This window comes from Halichoeres trimaculatus, unplaced genomic scaffold (genome assembly GCF_033239565.1).
Source record: "Halichoeres trimaculatus isolate MK-OKI-2021-1 unplaced genomic scaffold, fHalTri1.1 fHalTri1_scaffold_3, whole genome shotgun sequence".
Lineage (NCBI taxonomy): Eukaryota > Metazoa > Chordata > Actinopteri > Labriformes > Labridae > Halichoeres > Halichoeres trimaculatus.
In genome coordinates this window covers 32,345,925-32,369,741 of record NW_027437181.1, presented here as the reverse complement: position 1 = coordinate 32,369,741, position 23,817 = coordinate 32,345,925, and the positions used below count along the sequence as shown (strand labels likewise).

The 23,817-nt window shown below is 39.3% G+C and overlaps 1 protein-coding gene across 1 annotated transcript in view; it reads right to left on the bottom strand.

The window, feature by feature from the left end:
* Nucleotides 1-235: 235 nt before the first annotated feature.
* Nucleotides 236-23,817, bottom strand: part of akap13 (A-kinase anchoring protein 13) — a 140,945-nt gene continuing 117,363 nt past the window's right edge. The window contains exons 28-38 of the mRNA XM_074666000.1: nt 23,369-23,550; nt 22,290-22,372; nt 21,996-22,184; nt 18,650-18,796; nt 16,404-16,477; nt 15,469-15,513; nt 12,962-13,012; nt 12,422-12,694; nt 9,153-9,332; nt 6,075-6,372; nt 236-3,127 (exon numbers count right to left, since the gene is read on the bottom strand). Coding sequence (XP_074522101.1) covers nt 3,075-3,127; nt 6,075-6,372; nt 9,153-9,332; nt 12,422-12,694; nt 12,962-13,012; nt 15,469-15,513; nt 16,404-16,477; nt 18,650-18,796; nt 21,996-22,184; nt 22,290-22,372; nt 23,369-23,550 — 1,575 coding nt within the window. The 3' untranslated portion in view covers nt 236-3,074. The remainder of the gene's footprint in view (nt 3,128-6,074; nt 6,373-9,152; nt 9,333-12,421; nt 12,695-12,961; nt 13,013-15,468; nt 15,514-16,403; nt 16,478-18,649; nt 18,797-21,995; nt 22,185-22,289; nt 22,373-23,368; nt 23,551-23,817) is intronic.

The following is a 23,817-nucleotide window of genomic DNA, read 5'->3' as shown; positions in this document are numbered from 1 at the left end:
GGTTAACCTGTTGGGACTTGAATTTGCATAACCACCGGCTCTCTGAGTGATCTGACATGACGATGACTGACATTGTTGAGTGGGAATGTGTTATTGGAATACAAAATATATTGAGACTACATGAATCAGATGAGGTTTGTTTGATCAAAAAAAGGTGAAAGGGGCCATTGCAGCACTTTGTTAGAAATGTGAACCAGTGTATGAAAAAACAACCACCAATACTCTAAATGTCTGTAGTATTTTTTTTTATTATGAGAGAAATATGACTTTACATCACCACAGAGGTGAGAATAAAACATAAATAAAACATTATTACAAAATGATGAAATTAATCAAACAAAACATATTTTTACACTTGATTTGTTTTTTTTTACATCAATCATATTTACATATTTGTCTTTGCCCTTTTTTACATGGTTGGGAATGAAACGATTCTGTACCTGGGTTTAGAGTACAGACATTTCCTTCGTGTCGAAGCAGAGGTATAAAAGCTCTCCTCCCCCTCCTGAGAAGATGTGGGGTTCTACTTGAGTGCATTTTATCGTTAAGATTTAAGGCTACAGGGTTCACCTGACGGACACGCTCATCTCGTGGACAGGCCTATCATCACCAGGGAGGGGGGTTCATTTTCCTCATGGTGTCTGCTGATTGTCCCTTACAGAGAGAGGAGCTTTGTGCTTCTGCTGCTCAATCTCTCTGAATGTTCGACCTTTTTTTTTTCTTTTCATATTAAAGCTTCTGCTGACTGGTTTCACTGAACAACCCATTACAATGTCTGACGACTTATTTGTTTCTGCAGTCAATTACAAATGCTACGATGGAAATGTCAGAGTGTGAAAGCCCACACTCGGCACATTATCGCTGACCTGACGAGGGAAATATGTTCGCTTCTCACAGCAGGGAGAAATCACAGAAAGAAGGAAATTAAAGAAAACAAAATTAGGTTTCTGGTGTGTCTATTGTGTGAAGGAAGGAGGGGATGAATATAGCCAAAGGTGCTCCTGAGTGGTCAGAACACACCTGAAGCAACAGAGGGACCAAAAACAGGCCATTCCTCTGTTTCTTTGACAGGATTACACCAAAGCCATAAACAAAAGTCATGAAGCAACTAATTGGCTGGCCCTGTAAGCCTCTTAGAAGACACACTATAATAAACCAGCCCGGACAGGAAGTCAAATCCTCATCACAGACAGCGAGTTAACAAACAAGCACAGACAGACCGGACAAAAGAGGCAGCGAGAAAGCAGCTCAGCGGCAGTGATTCACTGAAACACACGGTCCTTTTTCACCTCCCACCTGTCCAGCAGGTAGAGTGAGTGGCTCACTATGTGGGAGCTCAGTGGGGCTAAAAATGAAGACAGGTCACCTTGGTGAAGTCACATAAAAGCTTTTCTTTCTCATCATAATTTTTAAATTGAGCCGCGGCTTCTTATTTATTTGAACACGTTTTCTCACTTTGGCGCGTCGTTGCTTTTCATTAGCATCAGTGCCCTAGATTAAAAAACTCCACAGAATACAAAGATCTGCTTGATTGATATCTCACTCAGATGAGAAAAACATACATCAATATATTAGGACCAAAGTGCTTAACAACACCCGCGAGTGTTGATTGATTTGAAACGCTTAGAGAGCCAGGTGATACCGGCAGAGTGGGTTCAGTCATTAAACGCCCAAACAGGGACTCATACCCTCATTTCTGTTTTCAGTTCACCTCCTCTCTTTTTTTTACCCTCGTACTGGCTGCTTTATCCCTCAACTTAACAGCTCCCATTTCCTCAAACCATCAGCCGCGTGCATCTTTCACAGACAGACTCCATTAGCATGCTACCTGCAGAGTTACATGCAATTAAAAAACGAGGGGAAGCCTCGCTGGTGGGTGCTCGGATGAAAGATGATGGCTGCGTAAAAAGCCCATTGACAGGCAGATAAAACAGGGATCAAGTTAATATCCATCCAAGGCTGCAAAACACTGAAGGATACGAATTGAGCTGTTAGACACACGCAGATACAGTACGTCTCCATCCTTTCATTACGTCTGAGCAGAGAAAATAGACGAGGACATCTGAGGAGTTTCACTTCAAAACACAGATTTTATACTTTCAATAAATTACACCCACGGCTGATGACATAAAGTCCTCATTGAAGCTTATTGGTGCCATAAAGCAGCAGATCCATTTTCTTTCATTCTGGAAATTAGTGGATGTAATCACACCCTCTTTTCAAATTGTGGGTAAAGGAAAATTATGCTGCAATTTCTCTCAAAGTGGATCCATAAAGCAGCATTTTAGAGGAAGCAACGCTGGAGCAAACACTGAAAACACTGGACTCGTTTGATTCACACGTTGTTAGGACACTTAGTGGAGGCAGATTTTCCTCTGTGGCTTCAGTCGTTCATTGATTGTCAATGAAGATGATTAGGAGTGAAGAGTTTCCAGTGCCACATGGAGCTTGTTGACATTCATATCTGTTGCCAAGTGGTATTTGGGTTTGTTTATGTCCTTGTACGTGAGGGTTCAGTCACATGGAAACAGGCTTGTAAAAATGAACAGAGGATCCGGTTTGAGTGGGAGTGGGTGCCAGGACGGACTGCTGAAAAGGCTCATGAACACAGAGACAGACAGACAGTGACACACTTGGCAGAGCCTGTGAGACAATCTACTGTGAAATGCTTTTGATTTGATCCTCTATCACAAATTTATGATTCCACAAAATGAAGAAATTACTCTTCCATCTTTAACTGTGCTGTCTTTGGAGAAAGGAACAGCTCTTTTGGAAACATACCGAAAATGTACTGCCTTCTCTCCTACTGTACTTAAACGCACCATAACCCAATCCTTCAAATATTTCACCTTGAAAGGTAAAGCAGAGGTCTTTAATCTAAAATGACACAAAACACATCTTGTCCATTTGATTGCTTGTGATGTTAAATGTTTTGTGTCATGAGTCAGAAAAGAAACTGAAGTCTGTTCATGGTGATGAAAAGGTGCGCCGTAGTTCACTGCAGTATTCCTCTGGATGCCAGGAGGACTGTGATTGGTGGATCAGACGAAGAACAAAACAGAGAGGCACTCCTCTCAGCAGAAGAAGATCTCTCCGTCCAGAGGAGGCTCAGGGAGGTGCTGGGGGTCTGAAAGGAGAGAGGAGAGGAGTCATCGTCACTGTTACATGAGGAAGGTTTTGTTGCTGATTTGCTCAATAGTTTATTTCTCCCCAAGGACAAGCAGCTTTCTGTACCCACTCATCCAATTAGAGGCAGCTTTGTGGAATAATTTCAGACCTTGTTTCACATTTGATCTCATTTTTTTAATTTGCCATCTTTTTTGTTTTTATGTAAAAAATCAGCTCCAAACTAACTCCCCTCAAGCTGGATTAGTAACACAATTTATCTGGCTGAATAACTCTATTTGTGTTGTGTGTCAGTGCTTTTCAAACACAAAAACAGAAAGTGAATGCAGTATTTAGTTTTTACACTGTCATACACCCATGATCCTAAGTTTTAACTCCTTTTAGAAGCGCTCTGAGGACTATCTGTTTGGTGTCTCTTGCATTTGATATGGTTTGACTCTTGCTTTAGCGTGTGTTTGTTTTAGGAGCAAATGAAAGGAGAGCAGATATTTTTAACTCTACTTTTCTTTGTTCATTCAAAGGATGCAAAGCGATGAGGAAATTTATTTATTACCAGTTACATAGCATTTGAAACGTGTTAACAGGCAAACTGTTAAACTCAGTTTGTACCATAGTTTAGTCGTCGGCTCATATTTAGTGCTCCTCAGCCCTGGGCTCTGAGACGTGTCTGTGAATCGTGGTTATGTCCTGCCAGTGCTCAGCTACCAACTCCAACCTCACCAAGCAAAGCTAACGTAGCCCCACTCTTCAGTTTTTTGATAGACTCTCAAGTTTTAACCAGACCAGAATGAACATTATCACAAACAGCCTAACCCGTGTTTTAGCCCGTGCTCTTCTGCTCCGACAACCTTGACATTCAGCTCCAGTGTCTCACATTACTACAAAATCAATCAAGACAGGTCAGAAAAGGCAGGTCTTACTTCTCACTGCCAAACTTTGATGGCTGGCGTAGTTTTATCAAAACAACTAAAACAGATTCAAGTTCTCCATGAAAGTTTGACCCAACCGCTGATACCGGTTTTAGATTGTGGATTATTAACCTCTTAACGCAAATTTGTGACATACTCTGTCAGGTCTTGATGCAGCTGAGATGACCTTTGTATCCCACTAATGCCTATTGATTCATATTCTACACAACACAGATCATATCAAATGCACCATGTCAACACTGCGAAAATCTGGAATCTTGTCAAGTGTTTTTGTCTCATTTTAGGTAAAAATTGTCAAATAATGCTAAATATGAGCCATTTTCACTTGATCAGTCCAGAAAAATGTCAAGAAAAAATGCTAGAAAATTTGCTTAAAACTAGAATAACGTCTCGATACAAGTAACCTTTTTCTTGATCCAACTCAGACCTCACTTTTGTCTTTAAATAACCTGATATAAGACATTTTTCTGGACTGGTCAGATATTGAGCTTAAAAAGACATTTTCTACCAACAATAAAACAAAAACACTTGATAAGATTATTCATAACTAGTGTGTGTGCTAAATTTAAATTCACAGTCTCCACTTAATGAAGCATCTGTAAGAATGCATAAAAACACAAATAACAGCATTTTTATATGACTGTAAATTCAGGCAGCAAGAAATTGACAAATGGCAAATATAAAATCCTTTCTTTGCACTAAATTTATTTATTTATTTTTATTTTAACTTGTGTGTATATATATATTTTCCTTTGTACAAAGTTCCTTATTATTATTACTATTATTATTATTATTATTACTATTATTATATTATCATTATTATTATTATTATATTATCATTATTATTATTATTATTATTATTATTATTATCATTATCATCTTAATTTTTTCTTACTACTTTAGCTCTATTTTTTTTTATATTTTTGCAATATTTAGTGTGTGTGTTTATAATAACTGTCACTGTAATAACTGTACAGAGAGAGTGTGGTTAACTGGAGGCAAATTCCTTATATTCTTGAGATACTTGGTGAATAAAAACAATTCTGATTCTGATTCTTTAAAATTGTTCCTTTAAAATGTATGATAAGTAAAAAAAAAGTTTCTATACCTAGTTGTTAATGCATGGACTAAAACTGATTTGAGCCCGAAAAGTTAAATAATGTCCTACTGTTTTAGCACATTTGAGTTTCCGCAGTTGCTGTTTCATGTGTGCCAGAAGTTGTTCTGAATCATCTGTTGTTGCCTCAAATTTGTAGTCTGAGTCTGCCTGGCGTTAGGACCCAGCAGAGCCTGCTGCTCTGTAAATGAGTGACCTCTGGAGCGCAGAGGACTGAAGCTGCTCCCTGTGCAGAAGAGAAAGAGGCCGTCTGATATGAACTGACGCTTACAAGCTAAATGTCTTTAACATAAATCACCAGAGTGTACACCAGTGACAGGCTGAACAGGCTGTGATGAGGAGTTATTATGAAATAGTTTGAGATGATGTTCAGTATCATTCAGTAACAAATGATCTACATTTCACACACTGCCGCTGTGTCCTCTGTGGATTTAAAACAGATTGATTATTGATAGCTTAATGCTGAGTTTAGAGCTTCTTCAATCGGCAGAAGGTTAAACACACAAAAACACATTTTCTCATATTCTAAAAATGTCTAATTTAACTGTATTTGATGGTTTGAAGGTACAGAAAACCAAGTTAGTGTCATGATGTTTTCACTGCAGATACAACTTCCATACTGTACATCTATGTCCAAACCCAAACCATAACCCAAACTACCACTCAAACGTATGTTAAACGCATCTGTCAGAAGGCTCAGGGCCTCGAGGGGTTAACTCTCCCACTGTTCGTCATCCACTCCAGCGTCTGTTAATGTCCTTCTATTATCCACACATCCACCTCTCACTTTTCCCCTTTCCCCGATAATCAAATGTCATGTGTCTAATCTGAAGCGTCCTTGACAAAGGCACTCATCTCCAACCTGCTGACTCATGGTAAGACACTGAATAATTCAGCTCTACCTGCTGTCTGCGGGCTCCCTCCTTTGCCCTTCTTCTTTTTCTTCTCCTTCCCATCCTTGCTCTTGTTCTTTGCCAGCTGCAGCAGGCTCTTAGAGAGCTGGTTGTTGCCTTCACTGCTCTTGAGGTTGGTGTTGGTGGAGGTAAACGGGTTGAGGCCTTTCACTTTGGGTTTGGACTTCTGGGACTGCAGCCTCGATAGGGAGGAGGAAGAGGAGGAGGAGAGCTCTGAGGGGTCCAGCTCTGGAGAGGTGGAGCTGGCAGGGACCTGGGTATCATCCAAAGTTGTGGAGGGAGTCCTCTGTAAGTAAAGATGGAGATGTACACTCATTAACCACACCTGGAGACGTGAAAGGTACTAAAGCATTCACTCCTTTTTGAATGGTTATTGTATTTTTAACACCTCTCTATCTTTTTCTCCTGACAAGTGAGAAGCCTTTAAGTAGAACCTGCCTATTATCAGATTTATGACTCAAAGCTGTCTGGTAAAAACAGAGGAGGAGGTTTTGAGCGCGGTGTAATACAAACAAAGAAGAAATAAAAGCACATTTTTATCTTTAAACATTGGATCACTTCTTAAAAAACAACAACACAAAAAGGAAACAAATATGTCCACATCTTTACTCAGCCCTGCATGAGAGAGCTGGATTTGAAGCCTGGCTTCACCCTGCCTGCTGTGTGTATGTGTGTTTATGAGTGTGTGTGTGTGTGTGTGTGTGTGTGTCTGCTTTGCCCTCTGTCACACCTGCAGCTCTTTCACAGCCAGACTGTTCTCATTCACAGGTCAGCAAACAATGACGCTTTATCACAACAATCTGGTGTCTCTTTCATCAGATGCACAAGTTATCCCAAAGTGTTGGTTGTAAACAGGCTGAGAGCAGAGGACAGAGACTGCGATGTCACCTGGTCACTGTGTTTCCCTCAAGTCCATAACTGTGGACTGAAGCTACACTTCTCTGCTCTATGACTGGCATAAAAACAAAACAACATGATAAAAAATATGATAAATACAGTCTGAAGTAAGTTTCTCTGCAGAAACAAACACGGTAACACACCATTAGTGGGTCAGGAGTGATAACAGAGAGGGATTTCTGTCAAGTGTCTCACTGTTTTCAACCCAGTGTTTCTAAAGTGTTGGTCTGTGAAATATTTCTGAACAAGCTCTCTGGTAATCAAAAACAAAATAACTATACATGTTTTACTCCCACAGCATCAAAAAAGATATCCAGGTCTGTTTTCACTCTGTAAGCGTTGTAACAAGGCTTAAACTGCAGTGACTCTTCTTCAGGTACATGCATTTTGCTGTTTCAAGTAGAGGTGGGTGGTATACCGGTTTCATTACTGTCACTGCTGGTATAATATGATGCCACAAAATGAATTGGTAAAGCATTGTTACACATAATTTAGTCCAAGCAGTGGTTAAGCTATGTGGGAGATTTATTTCTCCTGACGCAGTGAGAGGTCACTTTTCTGCCACAGCCATTCTGAAAATAAACGTCCATACACCTTTAAGGCCAGAAGCACCGAGCCAGTGACACGGCTTACCAGAGGAAGTAGTCTGCATACGGCAGCAGCGTTTGGAGGAATAAAAACTCAGAAATCTTAGAGCAAGGGTGCCCAAATTCTTTTTAAAACAGATTTCTCTAGTGTATTTCACAGCATGAAATTACTGAACATCCATATGGCACAAATACTAGGCCTTTGTCTTGCAAGACATGTAGTGCAATTTAACCTAAACAACATGAGACACAGCATGCTCCTCATGCTCCCATGAAACCAAAACAGTACATTTTCCATCTTTCTAAATAAGGATTAGTAATAAAACTGTTAACCTACTTTAGATCTTTTTTCCCCTATAAATGACTACTGTATTTACATTAATTTAGAAAGATTATACTTTTTTAAAACAGCAGCTTTCTGCCTACATATTAGGGGCATGAGTACTGTTAAAAAGTACTCATGTTCCCAACTATTATTAAACTTTGTCATTCCCATCCCAGCCATGACCCTGCATCTTCTCACTCTCCGGTCATGGACTTCCAGATCTGAGCTGACGGGACTAGTGCCACCCTACTCCCAATATAACAGTGGGAAAATAATAATAATAATAATAATAATAATAATAATAATAATAATAATAATAATTATATATATATATATATATATATATATATATATATATATATATATATATATATATATATATATATATATATATATATATATATATATATATATATATATATATATATATATATATACATATATATATATGAAATTCAAACCTGGGCAGTGGGCCGAAAAAAAATTGCTGGCGGGTCAGCTTTGGCCCATGGGCCCCAAATTGGACAGCCCTGCTTTAGTGCTTCATTAGACAACCTAACAGGCTTCAGAAACAATACTGAACATAAATGTAGGAAAACTCAAGGAGCAACAAGCTAGTCATGATAATTTTAACTAATTTATTGCCATCCAAAATTTTACTAGTTAATTGCTCACCCTTTTTTAAATAAAAGTCATTTTTACGTCAGTACGTTTTCTCATTCCTTAGAACCAGTTTGCTCACCAGTATAGTGCACTTCAAGCTTGAAATGGGATAAGCTAGTCTTCCAAAAGCACATTATGGGCAAAAGCCTTTTTCTAATACAGTATTACACATTTTCCACCTGCTAGATAGGATGTGTACACTTATAGCACAGAACAGAGTCAGAATCATGTTTTGAAAAGACTCCCTTATTTCATGTTGGAAAATCGGGATATAATATTGTTGTCCCAGTATGAAGGAAAAATACCATGATAGAAATTTGAGGTCATATTCCTCCCCTAGTTTAAAGGGTTAAACTCTGTTTGTAGACAGCTGTTTTTGATAGTTAAACACTGGGCGTATCCTTCAGGAGTTTTCTTTTAATTTTCTGAAAGTATGACATCCCTCATCATCAGCCCTCCTGAAGTGTCATTTAGCAAAGCTCCCTCCCGGCGGACTGAGTCTTTCCCCGTGCCGCAGAGGAACAGCTCAGAGGCAGTCCCCCTGCAGGGAGTGACGCCTCCTCTCTTTTTTGTTTTGAGAGTGTCCCTGCTCACCTCAGCCAGACGGAGCTCCTCCATCTTCTGGAGGTGTCGCTGAACAGCCTCCCTGTCCCTCTCCAGCTTCCTCTGTGCGTCCCTGAGCCGCTCCAAGTCCCTCTGGTACTCCTCCTTCTTCGTCTGTAGCTCATGCTTCTCCTCCTGCAGCTCCTTGTTCTGCTTGGAGACCTCCTCCTCCTGCAGTGGTTGGAAAGTGCATTGATGGATTTATTGAAATGTTCAGGACAAACAAAAAGCTCTGACATACATTCTGATAATGTAAGTTCCTCTGCATGCAGGGGTCTATAGAATGGGGCTCAGCACCACAGACTGAGACGGGTGAATAAAAACTTTTTGCTTCCACTGAGATAAGAAGCTGAATTATAAAGCTTTTGAATTACAAAGTAAAAAGTCAAAAGAGCTAAGGATATTAGAAATTCTTTTTATTACAACTAAAAGTTAAATTCTCAGCACATTTTCTCCCAATAACTGAGTGCATTTGAGGAGAAATTTAAAAACATGTTGCTTCTTTTCAGGTAAATTAACCTTTTCAGAGCGCAGAGCTGACAGGGTCAACTGATTCAGTGACTGAATTAATCAGTCAGAGTTAAAAAAAAAATAGACTGCTTTAAAGTAGCTCTGCAATACCTGCCAATATGCTATTAACAAATTATAAATAGTTCTCCAAAAAATACTCACTAATAATAAATAGGGCTGTCATTTTAACGCGTTAATTAGATTAATTAATTACACCGCAAATTAATGCGTTATAAAAATTAACATAGATTAATCTGGATCCAAACCCGCGGGGCGTTCAAAGACGCACTTATTTTCAAATGACTGGCATTTACAAACTGTTTGTTCTACTTGGAAAAAGAGGTGTTCTCGTCAGATTTTCAATTTTCCGACGGTCCCTGAATGTATCACACGTGCTTTTAACCGGGGGAAGCGAGAGGACTGCCGTCCACATCTCGTTTATTCACACATCCTTTTTGAAAATCTGCAGAAAATCAACCGTTTGCTCTAGCTCAATTCTGTAAAAACAGATAATTCTACACTTTTTACTGCATTAAACAAGCCCCGAATGATCGATATATATCCTGTATTTAAATCTAAAGAATTCTTTGAAAATTTGCTTCCATCTTCCTGGTGTCATGTTTCAGCTTGGGGCTGCTCTTCACCAATGAGCAACAGTTTGTGTGTTCAGAGCACGTAAAACTGAAAATACTTCACTCTTCTTTGATCCAAGACTTGAAAAAAGTGTTTTGTACATAGTTCCTCACAGTTTTTAGCCTTTAGCCCTGGTTCTCCTGACCTCATAGAAGTATAGAAGTTCATATTGCAGTGAAAATTGAGTCCACATCAAGTAAAAATGTGACAGAAGCAAAAACTGTCCTAAAAATCAAATCAGCTTATCTTAGGTGCAGGACTGTGTAGATTTTGTAAAGACAGAACCATAAAACTTTTTCATGTGTTCCTTATGCCTCAGGGTACCTAAAAATGTGTTGTATATATTCCCAACTTATTTTTAAATGTTTTTTTTAATGTTTTTTGATGTAATTTTAATGTCCTGGAATTCAAATTCTTTATTTTGGGACCTCAAGCAGATATAAGATTAAAATGTGATTAATTAGATTAATCAATTACAAATCCTGTAATTAATTAGATTAATTTTTTTAATCGCCTGACAGCACTAATAATAGACAATTCTTACAGACTTTAATTCTAGATATGATGAAGAAGTAATGATTTAAAAAACAAGATGTTTAGAGCAAAAAACTTTGAAAGTTTTCCTTTAATTGAACAAGCTACATCATTGTGAACAGCTCTTAATTTTTAAAATTAACACTTGACTTCATAACTTTGAACTTTTCTTCTAAACGTAACTGTGGGCTTGATGTTTTTTTGCAAAAGGTTAATAATTTACACCACTGCTACTTTTGGCTGAAAAGGAACACCCACCACTAACATACTGAAATTTAGACAACAGGGTTTGACTGTCAGCATAAAACATGTACAGTATTTAAACTCCTACAAAAATAGGGTAAAAATTACAAAATTCTGTAGTTGATTTATGTTTAAGATGACACATGCAGTAGAGTTATTAACATTTTTTGAACAATAAAAAATTCAGTCAGATGCAGCAGAGAAAAGCCTCTTCTTCCATTTTTCACTGGATAGGCATGACCAAGACAAAGTGCCTGGATGAACCAGACACTGGCAAGTAAACTAGTTTGGTCTTAAAGCTTGACCTCCAGTAGTGTTGATCTCTAGGACACTGAACTTTTGCAAACGCTTGAGTTGTTTTTTAGGTGTATGAGTGCTTTACTAATTCAAGTTGTTGTAAATATAATTTTTTTCTTCACTATGCTCTGCCTGTGAAAGATGCCTGGTGCTCCCAGCGCGGCTCTAAATCTCTAGCCAGACTCTTCTCCTCTGTTCTGAACAAACGGTGGAATGAATTACCTAACTCGCAGAGTCTCTTTCTGCTTTAAGAGATGTCTGAGAACTCATCTGTTCAGGGAAAACTTCAGCCCTTAAGCTGAACCTTCTCCTCTTTGTCCTCAGGGGTAGAATGAATCAGGAGGTCTCAGACCAGCTCTTAGTAAGTATTTAGCACTGGTTATTGAATACGTTGAAGGTTGAAATATATTGTTGCAGCGATTAATTGTGGTTAGTTATGGACACATTAAGGTATTTGCTTCTGTCAAAATGTTTGCTTGTGTTGTACGTTGCTTTAGACAAAAGCATCTGTTAAATGAAACTGTAGAATTTTAAACTGCTGTAGTGTGAAGAGCTTATTACAAGGGTTGCAAAATTCCAAGAATTTTCAAAGTTGGAAACTTTCCAGAGGAATTTATGGGAGCAAACTGGGAATTCATAATCAGGAACTTAAACATAGTAAGGGTACATATGTTGAAGCATAACTCGGGTTCTGATAATATCTGTGCTATTCCTTGACCACACAGCAGCACTTTGCTGACTGCAGGGCTATTGAGGCCACACTTCCTTCATGAACTGTGCAAGATGCCAACTGCACAAGATCACTACAGGTACCACCTCAGGACAACATAAAGTCAGGTATGTTTTGCTAAAATGATTCAGAATATTTCCAAATTTCCCAGGCTTGACTTCCCATGGAAAGTTTCTGGAGATTTACAGGAAATTTTCACCTTTTTGCAACCCTGCGTATTACTAAAATCTAAATTTGCCGGGCTTAAATTGCCTGCTTCACCAGTCTGAAGTGATATTATCCATCCACACTGGTGGAAAATGATGTAAAGTACCTGTGAGTGCACCACTGCTTCCCTCTCCATCAGATGGTGCTCCCTCAGCTCCCACTCCCTCTCCCTCCTCCTCTTCTCCTCAGCGTGAGCTGCCTGCTGTCTCTGCAGGGAGGCCAGCTCCTGCCGCTGCTTCTCCAGGCTCCGCTGCTTCTCCTGTTCGATTAGCGAGCTGGGCCGGGATGACGGCCGTGATAAAGACGAGCAGGAGGAGGAGCGCTCGCTCAGGGCCTGCCGCTGGTCCTCTATGAAGCTGTCCTGCTGGACCACCACCGCCTGAGAGACACACGAGCAGCGCCACAGGAGAGATCGATGAGCTCAGACACGTCTAACATGCAAGTGTCCTGCAGCTATTCTCTGCCAGTGTCTCACACAGGTTCATACTGCAGCTAAACATGTCCCATATACAGTACATCAAGATTTTCTCCATGTTTCACACAAGAATTGATTTTTTTCCGTAAAGAAGAGGCCAAAAGTTTCACAAAGTGCATCACTTCAGTTGTTACCTGAGGCACATGTGTGCATTGTTAGAGGCTGTCTTACCTGCAGAGTGCTGAGCAGGAGGTGCAGATTGGAGACACTGTGGAGGACCTGCTGTTAGAAAAAAAAGAAAGCATTGAGCATCTTCTTACTTTACTTTTGCTCTGGTAAAACACTTTCTGTTACATGTTTTCTTGCTTTGAGCTCATTTTAAATTTGCTCATTAAAATGCTCCATGGACGGCAGCAGAGCGTCACTTTAACGTCGACTCTTTTATTTTAATAAGCTCTCGCAAAAGATTTTATGTAATTTGAATTTACCAGTTGACTCTTTGACAAAGGCAGCATTTAACTGACTTGAATTTAAAAATGATGTGACCTTTTCTGCATTCAGACACTGACAAAGAGACAAGGCCGGGAAGCTCTCAGCTGTCACCAGTGTTTACCAGGACACACAAAACGCTCCAATTAAGACTCACAAGAAGCCAAGCGCACAAAGCTTTAATGACGCACAACTTCAGGAGAAAGTTTGTCACATCACAAAAGGTGTCCACAAGAGGCTGCTTAATTGGGGGGTCAAGATGAGATAAACAGCCAGATTCTGACTTATCTACATCTTTCAGCGGATATTTTTTTAATCATAAAAAAGAAAAAGAAAAAAGAGAAAACTGTTTTGGTCAGCTGAGATTAAATGCAGGCACATTTGACATTAAGAAATTGTTTTCATCAAGCAAAAACCTGCAAGCTCCAACAGAAGGGAATATTCAACACAAATTGACGTTGGATCGAGCACCCACTTTAAAAATTCCATGAGTTATTTTTTTCAGAAAACAATATTATGCTAAAACTTTCAAACAAAACATAAAAATAATCCAGGAGGGGGGATTTTAGGTGAAATATCTTGAAGTTTTTCAAAGTGTTAAAATAAATTTCATACACAGGATAAAGCTCCTCATTGTATTATCCAACTAAATGTGGTTGTTTTGATTTTTCTTGCAGCACATTTGATACTTTTTGTACAGAAATCCACAATGAAACTTTGTAAGAATCTTGACTTTACATCTTAGACCAATGTTATGGATTGGTCTTAATTTATCTGATATTTTTTTCTTTTTTTGACCAATCATGACCAAACAAAGACACTTAACCAGGAATAAGCTGCACTTTCTGGTTAGCAAAACTGGAAAATGTTAGTATGTTTACATCATAGAGATGATTAGGGCCAAATTTAGGGGTAAAAAAATGAAAGTGGGATAAAGCTATGAGAGAAAAAGAAGCTAATTCATAATAAGTTGAATATTAGCAAAGATTGAGTTGTAATTTTAGCAAGGCATTATGTTTTGAATGTAGTTGTATATGGTACTGAATGTATTTCAGTAGATGTGACATGAAATGATTCATCTTTTTGACCATCACATTGTTACAAGGTCTCAAAGAAGATTGTTTAAAATAAAAACTATTATTTTTTACAATTATCTTCAAAAACCTAAACAAAAGTTTAATTTCACAAGCTTTGTTTTGGACTTTGTTTTGATGCAGGCTCCCCCTTTACAATATAAATGATAAACTAAACAATAAAAACTTTATTTCCGTCCTTTTATAAATTTATTCTTATTATAGTTTCTCACATTGCTTGTAAATATATAATTTTTGTATATATCTTTTCATGTTATATTTTTTCTTTGTTTATGTAGCCACGATATTCTGTAGAGGTCGCTCTCTTCACAAGCACATCAAGATTTTCATCTTGTCTTTGTTTACAACTTTTGAATGTTTGCTTTCATAGAAGACAACCTAAACTACTTCCTGTTTTACCATGTGATTTTGATGTCAGCCCTTTATTACCTCCGCCAAGAGGTAAACATAAGTTTTCAAGAGAGTTTGCCTGTTTGTTTCTTTGTTTGAACAACATAACTCAAGAAGTGACAAATGGATCTTGATGAAATTTTCAGGAAATGTTCAAAATGGGATAAGAAAGAATTGATTAAATTTTGAAGGTGATCTGGATCACTGTCTGGATCCAGGACTTTTTTTTAAAGGATTCTTTATCATTTTGAGATAGGGCCGTTTTCACCACATGGGTCCATAACTCCAAGATAAATGGTCAGATTGCTTTGCAAAACAATACAAGACAAGGTCACTATAATCTCTGACAGACTTAATGGTAAGATCAAGATCCTGGCAATATTCTGGATACTAAGATCTGGAATATGAAATATGTACTGGGTCATCATAATTTTCAACACTGTCAGGAAACAAATTATCGTACAAACCTGCAACTAACACCAAATTGTAGCAGACAGTCTGCTGAAAGGGAGTATAACATTAAAGTAGGACTAAAGTGTTGTGTGACAATCACAATATGCTTGGTGGAGGTTCGCGCTCTCTGAGTGCTTTTCTAGTTTTTATAAGCGTTACTGAGATTTAAAACCAATGACAAATATCTCTACAGCCTTTCTGCTTATATTCCAACAGTTTCAGCAAATGCACTTGTTGATGCTGAGAACAATGATGACAGTTTCCATGTGAACAGCAGGTGTAATTGAGTTAGATAGAGGAAGTCATTGTTACCTCACTGTTCCTCTTCAGCAGCAGCAGCAGGTTGGCGTTTCCTCCCTACACACAAACAAAGACACACACTCAGTGCTTTACAGGCAGAGAACACAGACATGCACACGTTATATAATGTGTCTCACTGAGTGTGTGTTCACTGTGTGAGCATGTATGCACTGCTGTGTGGATGTGATTACAGCTGCTTGTGTGGGTGTGCAGTAAAAATCTAATTGTGTCAGGGTTTGATTATGCACTGCTGGTGCAGTAACACAGAAGGCTTCCAGCTGTATCCTCGATGAGGATGTGTTAACACTGCTCAAAGTTTGTTGAGAAAAAGAATCAGCTAATGTGAATAAAAGAGAGAAAAGCTGAATTTAACCTCACGTTGTACGTTTTATGGTGATTCTGGCTTCTGCAAACACTTCCATCTTTTACCACTGACACTTCCTGAACTCTGGCTTCATACGCGGGGCTGAAATGATGGATAAAACCAAGCGCAGCTCTTTCGCTGTGATTGCAAATTAGCAGAGAAAGGCCAAGTTGGTTCAGAGACTAAAAGCTGTTTCTGTTAATCAGTTCACTACAGTAGCTCGGATCCTCTAAAACATTCAAGACCTCATTATGCCCCGTCCAGCTGCTGGATGTGTGCAGGATAAATGACTACGAAGGCCAGAATCCAGTGCAGAGCTACAATAGCAGCACCTAAAGGCAGACCATTCATTTTCATCCACTATTGAATTCTTACACAACTGATGGTCGCTATTAGCAACGGGACCTGGCAGGAAGAGTCAAGAGGCTAATTCGCTAGAGGGAGGGAAGCAGCTAAATTCATCTTAGCGATGTTGTTAATGTTGGAGGACAAATGCACCCCCACACACAGCCTCAGGTTCTCATGGAGGCGTGGGGGCGGAGTGGCTTCGAAGTCAAGAGTAATTGGCTGCTGAGATGCTGACCTTCTTTAAAACGCTGTCGGACTCCGTCCTGCGCAGATCTCCTGCCGTATCCTCGCTCTCATCTCTTTCTCCACCTGAAAGAAGGGAAACCACGGGAGACGAGAGTGAGTCAGGCAGCAGAAAAACTGAGAACAGACATTTACTTTGAGAGAAACACTGATGTGAAACATATAGAATCTTTTAATATCTTTGTACACTCGGCTCTGGGATCAAAGTGATCAAGGGGCCTCTTTTCTGCTCTGTACTTTATCAGACATAGTTAAGAGTCTGTCAACAGGTGTCCTAACAATCCCTGTGTTAAAGAAGAACATAAGCCAAGAGAAAGGCAGAGGGGAGGTTTAATCACACAGTCTAGAAGAAAGATTTGTGTCGGTATTTGAACAAGTTGGTTGTGTGATAACATCAGGCTGAGTCACCTTTTATACTCTGTAAAAAGGACTGAACAAGACTGAACAATCATAATATGATCCAGCAGTTTGTCAACCACCATTTTTAGATCTTTAAATCTAGCTGCATTGAGAAAATTACAAAGACAACAGGGGGGTTGGATATTGTTCTGCACAGACTGGTTTAAGACATGCTACACCTTGCAGGGCACAGTAATTAAAATCAGTTTAACCACAGAGGAAACTGTGTTTGTAAAACTACAAATAAATCATCTAAGAATTACTGTTTCTAATCAACGTTTATAAAAATTTACTTTTTTTCTGAACCAGCAGAGTCCAGCTCTGCAGGCACTTAGACTTTCTTGGGGGTTTACCAGATTTGAGATAACTGAGCTTTTAGAAAAACCAACAGGTTACATCCACTTCTGATATGATGGATTACTGTCGCTTTGGATTTCTGTGGCGGGTAACGCTGTCGTTCCTACTAGTCATTTGGCAGGTTGAATTATTTAATTGTAGTTTTCTGAAATAGCATCTGAAATACTAAACCCATTGCAGTATGAGACCACGACACTACAAATCCCATGAGCACTGCCTGCACACAGTGCTTGCTCATTGGTCCATTTGCAAAGTTTTCTGCTGACAGGCGCTCAGACTTCATCTCCAGACCTTGGACAGCCTGACAGCTTTCTGTGTTTAGCGCGTGATAACACGATTGTAAACTTCACCCGCGTCTTTTTTGCTCTCTATTGCAAACAGATTCCAGGATTCAAGTCACAAACTAGTGCCAAAACTCCTGTAACTTTTTGAAAGTGAGGACATTCATTGGATGGAGCTCATTTAAGCTCAGACTGCACCGTTCACATCGAGTGCACAAAGAGAAGAGAAACTGGTCACAGATATCAGGAGCTGAAGGAACAATATTTAAACTTCCTGATATACAAACATATATCAAAGTAATATGAAAAAAGTTCACTCTGGAAATACTGTAAACAAACCAAATCATTCTAAATAAATGAAACTTATGGTCCAGTGTGACTTATATATGTTGTTTTCCTCTTCATGATGCATTTTCTGACTGATACGACTTCAAAAATCTCAAGGTTATCCAACAACAAAATTGTGGCTAGTGAAAATTCTGAGTGGCTAGTAACTTTGGAAAACCACTTGCCAAAGTGGCTGGTGAGCAAAAAAGTTATTGTCAAGCCCTGGTAACATCACTCTTAGACCTGATGTCTCCAGCTTTAACTGGAGCGGGGTCATCATCACGTTAAAGAACAACATCCAGAAGAACAGAAAACCAGGTCAAATAAAATAAAGTTTTCAGTGTTTTTTAGAGTTTCTACCAGACAGACAGGTAGAAATGGGCAAACCTGTACTAGTTCAAGAAAATAATGACTGTTCTTGTGCTCAGGCTGAAAAGCGGTTCATGTTTAAGAACAGGGAAGTCTGTACCTCTAATGGCTCCATACCTGCCTACCTGCAGAGTTTCACTCAGAGCTTGAAAGCCATAAGTTCTGAGGTATCGCCCCCGGCACCGTCTCCCTCAGGGTGAACCAGTTCTGCTGTCCAAGTCCTCATCTGAAATGTTTTATCTAACTGCACTAAAGAGGGGCATTGTGGGAAGTGCTGGGTTTGGTGCCTGCTGTTATATGTCCTCAAAAATCTGTTTCAGTCTGAATAGAGGGATATTTTACTTGTTAAAGTGGGTTAAGTTTTGCTTTTTATTTGTTATCAGTGACAGCAGGTTGGGACTTAAAGTTTTCAACTGTTGCAGGCTCCAGAAACGTGGCCTAGCTGACAGTTAGAGCAGTCTGTGTGATCTCTGTGACGATGAAGGTGAAGCAGCTTCAGACTCACTCTTACTGCTGTGCATCTGGTGACTGTCGAAGCCTCCGAACGTCTCGGCCCGACGCGGCAAACACACCGACCCTGTGCTCCCTCCCTCCTGGACGCTGGCCATCGCCCCGCCCAGACTGCCATTCACCAGCGCCTGCAATGTCTCCACTGTCACACACACAGACACGCACACACATACACACACATGCACACACACGCAAACATCAGTGTGTAGGTCAGTAAGTGAATTATCCTGACTAACTGTGTTACAGTTCAGCTCTGGGCTCTTGAATCCTACCCTGCCTTGAACCTGGTATCATTCTTGTTGCTTAGCAACTATTGACAACCTATTTGAGCCACCGGGCTGCTTCACTAAAAGTTGAAATGTCTTTACCATCTGAAAATATATAAAACTCCAGAAACACATTTACAGTATTGTTTCCACACGTCTGCAGAGGATGTGACCTTTGAGCTGTTTGTTGTGGATTCACAGTAAAACACAATAACCTCACAGAAGAAACAACATTACTGCTGCCAATTCACATATCAGATAAGGACAATTATTGCCTCAGGCTGAGCAGAAGGAGCGCAAATACATTCTGTTATAGTGGAGACAGACCTTTTCCCTGGTTTGGAAGTGAAAACCTTTTTAAAAAGCTCTCCTTCATATATCTTTCTCGTATAAGAGCTGAAAACTATTCTTAGTTGAATGTCAGTTACGCAACCTGTAAACTAGAAAACAAATTCCTTGGATTTTGAGACCAAGTACACGTTTTCAGGGAACAGTCTTTGCCTGCGGCAGTACTTAGAAATCAGTGAGAGTTTGCAGCATCTGTGCAAAGTTTCTCAGCTTTCTCTTTGTAGCTCACGCCTTCGAGTGAGAGTTCAGAAAGAGGCTCTTACAACCGACAAAAAGAAAGCACTGAAACAAATCTTATTGCTCTGAAACAAGTGATGTGTTATGATTTAACAAGAAAAAAACAGTAAAAGGATGTATTCTGAGATCCTTGTTTCACCAAAAACACTGAGGTAGTATTTTTCAATGTGCTAAAAGTTCCTGAAGAAGTTTAAATCTGAAGTAAAGTCAAGGTGCAGAGGATGTGACGTGACTTTTTTCCTGTAGATTTTATTCCCTCTTTGTTATAATTTACAGTATCACAAACAGTTCTATTCATGCTGCCTTCCTTTTAAATACATTCGATAAACAGCAGCATACAGAGCTCAAGTATAACCCCACAAACTCTCTCTGACACTTTTATTTCCACTTCCAGGCTCTCTTAAAACTTCCTAACACAGCTCACAAAGCTGAAGCTCTATAGAGAACAAACTACCAAACAAATGAGTCCAGCTGTCTCAGATTATTAGTGTGAGATCACCTGACTTCAGTAAATAATCTAGGTCAGTTTTTAAAACAGAGGGCTGACTTTATCTTTAAAAACAGATGGAAGACAAAATGAATTTATTAAGCGACCAGTTGTGGTTTGAGCATCTCCTAAGCAGACGTTCTGACCTGTGACACCGTAAAAACCTGAGGTGTAATCAATAAACTGGAGCCATGTTTAGAGAGGACGCTCCAGCAGCAGCAGGCCCTTCATTAAGGACATGTTGGCTCACTGACATGACTTCCTGGAAACGGTCGTCATGGAACAGAGCCATGATAATGCTGTTAGTTAAAGGTGAGTGCTTCTCCCTCTGAGTGAGTCTGAGTGTGTCCACAGAGTTTATCCACGACTACACGTGAGAATCTGATGTCTTTACGTTTCAATATTTTTCTTCAGGGTTGTTTAGTTTGACACAAATATGAAAAATTTGACCTTTCCTAATCTTTGTGTGTAAAAAACACACATTAATTACTTTCTGTAACACTAGCCTGAAATACTGCAAAGTGGTCTCAACACTGCAATAAATGAAAAAGAAAAAAAAGTCTCTTATCTCAGATTTATTATTAATATTATTATTATTATTATTATTATTATTATTGTTATTATTATTATTATTATTATTATTATTATTATTATTATTATTATTATTATTATTATTATTGTTATTATTATTATTATTGTTGTTGTTGTTGTTGTTGTTATTATTATTATTATTATTATTATTATTATTATTATTACTATTATTATTATTATTATTATTATTATTATTATTATTATTATATTTACTTATTTTAGTATTTTATAATTTGCTTATTTTATTTTTTATGATTTTTTTTCCTTATTAAGTGATGATTATATCATTTCAGGATATTAAAAGACAAAAATGACACCTGAATCGCTTGTAAAGAGTAAAAAAAAAATCTACCAATGAGATTGGGAAAATATGCTTGTTTGATTCTAGAAATAAGGATAATGTCAATGAATTAAGACATTTTTACTGAAACAGACACAAACACAAGATTTCAGTCTTTGCAGTGCATGGACTTAGTTTGTGTAAATGGAGGCAAATTCTGGAAACAGAACTAATCCTGTACGGTCCCTCCCAAGGTTTTTTTTTTTTTTTTTCTAATCCCAGACTAAAAGCATCTTAAAACACAATGCCAGGAGGTATTGTTCAAGCCACACACTTTAAGACAGACATATGGAGAGGAGTTTAAAGGAGATGCAGGGGAAGAGGCATGATGCAAAGATAGAGACAAACACATGGAAGTTTGTCTTAAGTTATTCAAAAAGAAATAGAAGTCTGATTTGTTTGTAACAGGTAAAAATAATCTGCCAATGGAACAAGAGAAATTTGCTGGAAAATTTGCTTGAAACTAGAATAACGTCATCATACAAGTGGCTTATCTCTTATTTCACTGGTACATCTTTATTTACTTGTTACAGAAATTCAGACCACATTTTGTCTTTAAATAACTTGAGATAAGGCATTTTTCTGTACTGGTCAGGTGAATGTGGCTCATATTGAGCACAATAAGACATTTTTACTTCAAATAAGACAAAAACACTTGAAAAGATTTCAGTTTTTTGCAGTGTTATGATTGTGACAGAGACTGTCCACTGTCTTGCAGTTTGAACTCCTGGAGTCATAGATCATAAAACATAGATATGATTCACATACCATCTACAAACGGATGAAATTTAACTTACTTCAAAGTAAGAGAAATTAAGAAGAGGATGACACCCAAGTTTTCCTCTGCATCAAAGTAAATCAGAGATTCAGGTGTAGTTGTTTGTTAAACGTTTTTTCTGTTTTGATGAAAGGTTAAATGTTTTTCAGCACGCGTAATCTTAAATATGCGGATGAAAAAGAGTCCATGTACTGTTAACTTCTCACTTCATCATCCCTGAATGTTGTAAAACCCTGCAAACTAACTTCACCCACAGCACACATTTCCTAAACGCTGACTCTGTTACTGTCTTACCTTCCTGCAGAGCATCCTTCATGACAGACGCCCCCTTTGGCGGCTCCTGACTGCTGGCTGACCTGAAGAAAGGCCCGACCTGCCGGGGGACCTCCTCACCCTGGTTCAACCCCTCCCACATCCCCCTGAAGAGCCGCACCTTCTCCTCCAGCAGAGACATGATCTCTGTGTCCTTCTGCCTCAGCAGGTCTGACCAACAGAGAGTGACAGACAGTGAGAGTGAGATAAGTCAGAAGAGAAAACTTTCTCCTGTTTTTTTTCTTTTCACACCAAAGCTCCACATGTTTCTCTCACCTCTCATCTCTTTGGCTTTGCTTTCCAGTTGTCGCTTGTCATCTTCTGTCTCACTGGGGATCCCTTCATCCTCGTCCTTCTCCCTGTCAAACCAAAGAAAAGACGCGAAAACAAACATCATTTTTAAGTTTGCAGGACTAGAGGTCAACAAAGGCTACAAGTTTCAGATGTACTTCACAGGCAACACTGAACCCTGGCAGAAACTGTGAGTTAAACAAACGGCATGTTCAGAATATTCACAAGTCAGTGATGACACTTTTCACTTTGTGTCTGTTATATTCATAGATTCATCATTTCTTTTCCAAAAGTTGAATAAAAATAACCATTGCCTCTACATCCAACTAGAACTAGGCAGACTAGGAAACTCAGGGAGAGTAAAAAGTTGGATGTATTAAATGTTTCAACTGAAAAAAAGACAGACACACAGAACATTGGGCTTAAGTGTTTCTGTTTCTTTCTCTCCTCCGCTGCCAACGGCCTGATCTCAATTTAGTATTTTGACAAAAGTCAGACAGGGAGAGTGGGACCGAGTACCAAATCTCTCTCCTTCCTGCTGGCTGTGGTAGAATAATCCTCTGCTTGTAGCGAGCTGCCCTTGAAGCCGATCCAGCATTAGACTGTCCCTGAGTACATCCCATCCCCAGGTAGAGTAGAGCTAATCCTCCTGACAGCAAAGTGCATGTCGCAGCTTACCGTTTATTACAAACTAGAGGACTGGGCTGGGTCTAACTCCTGGTTAACAACACAGATATAGTATGGGTGAATCCCATAAGGCCAAGACTGAATGTAAAGCCATTTAAGGGCAGAGTGAGTTCAGAAGAGAGGGATTTTGTGTGAAATAAAGAGGGTAAGTGAGGTCAGGCTCTGACTTTGGGCTTACATGCAGATGCAAAAAATGTCAAAACTGTTCCTCTGGTACAAGAAGCTCTAAAAATTAAATCACAACACCCTCAACTGAGGATTAATCCTTGAGCCTGTCTGCTGCATGCTTCCCAAAAGGCCTTAAAATCATTCAGGTATTAGCATATTGGCCTGAATATTCCCTCCTGTAAACAAGCACACAGATAAATCTCACTCACATGGACTGCATGGCTTCCTGGATGAGCTGCATCCATGTGTTGCGTTCATCCTTCGAGCTGGCCAGGACCTCCATCATCTCCGGCTTCTCGATGCCCGCCGTGATGAGGAAGAGACCGCGCTCCTCGTTAGCCACCTCCCTCACAATCAGCTTCTGGAGGGAGATAACTGTGGAGCGCTGGTCCTACAGGGCGAGGAGAGGAAGGAAGGAGGGGAGGGGAGGGGAGTGATGGAGAGGGGGGACAGTGAAGAAAAGAGGAGATGACAGTGGGAGGGTCACGGAGAAAAAGGGCGGAGGGACGATAAGTGTTCAGGATGAGAAGAAGGAGGAGGGAGTGAGAAGGAGAGAGGAGAGAACAGGAAAGGAAACAAAAAAAGAAAAGCATTGATTGAAGGAGCAGTTGGTTCACAGAGAAAAGAGGGAAGGAGAAATCAAAACAAGAATCTGGTT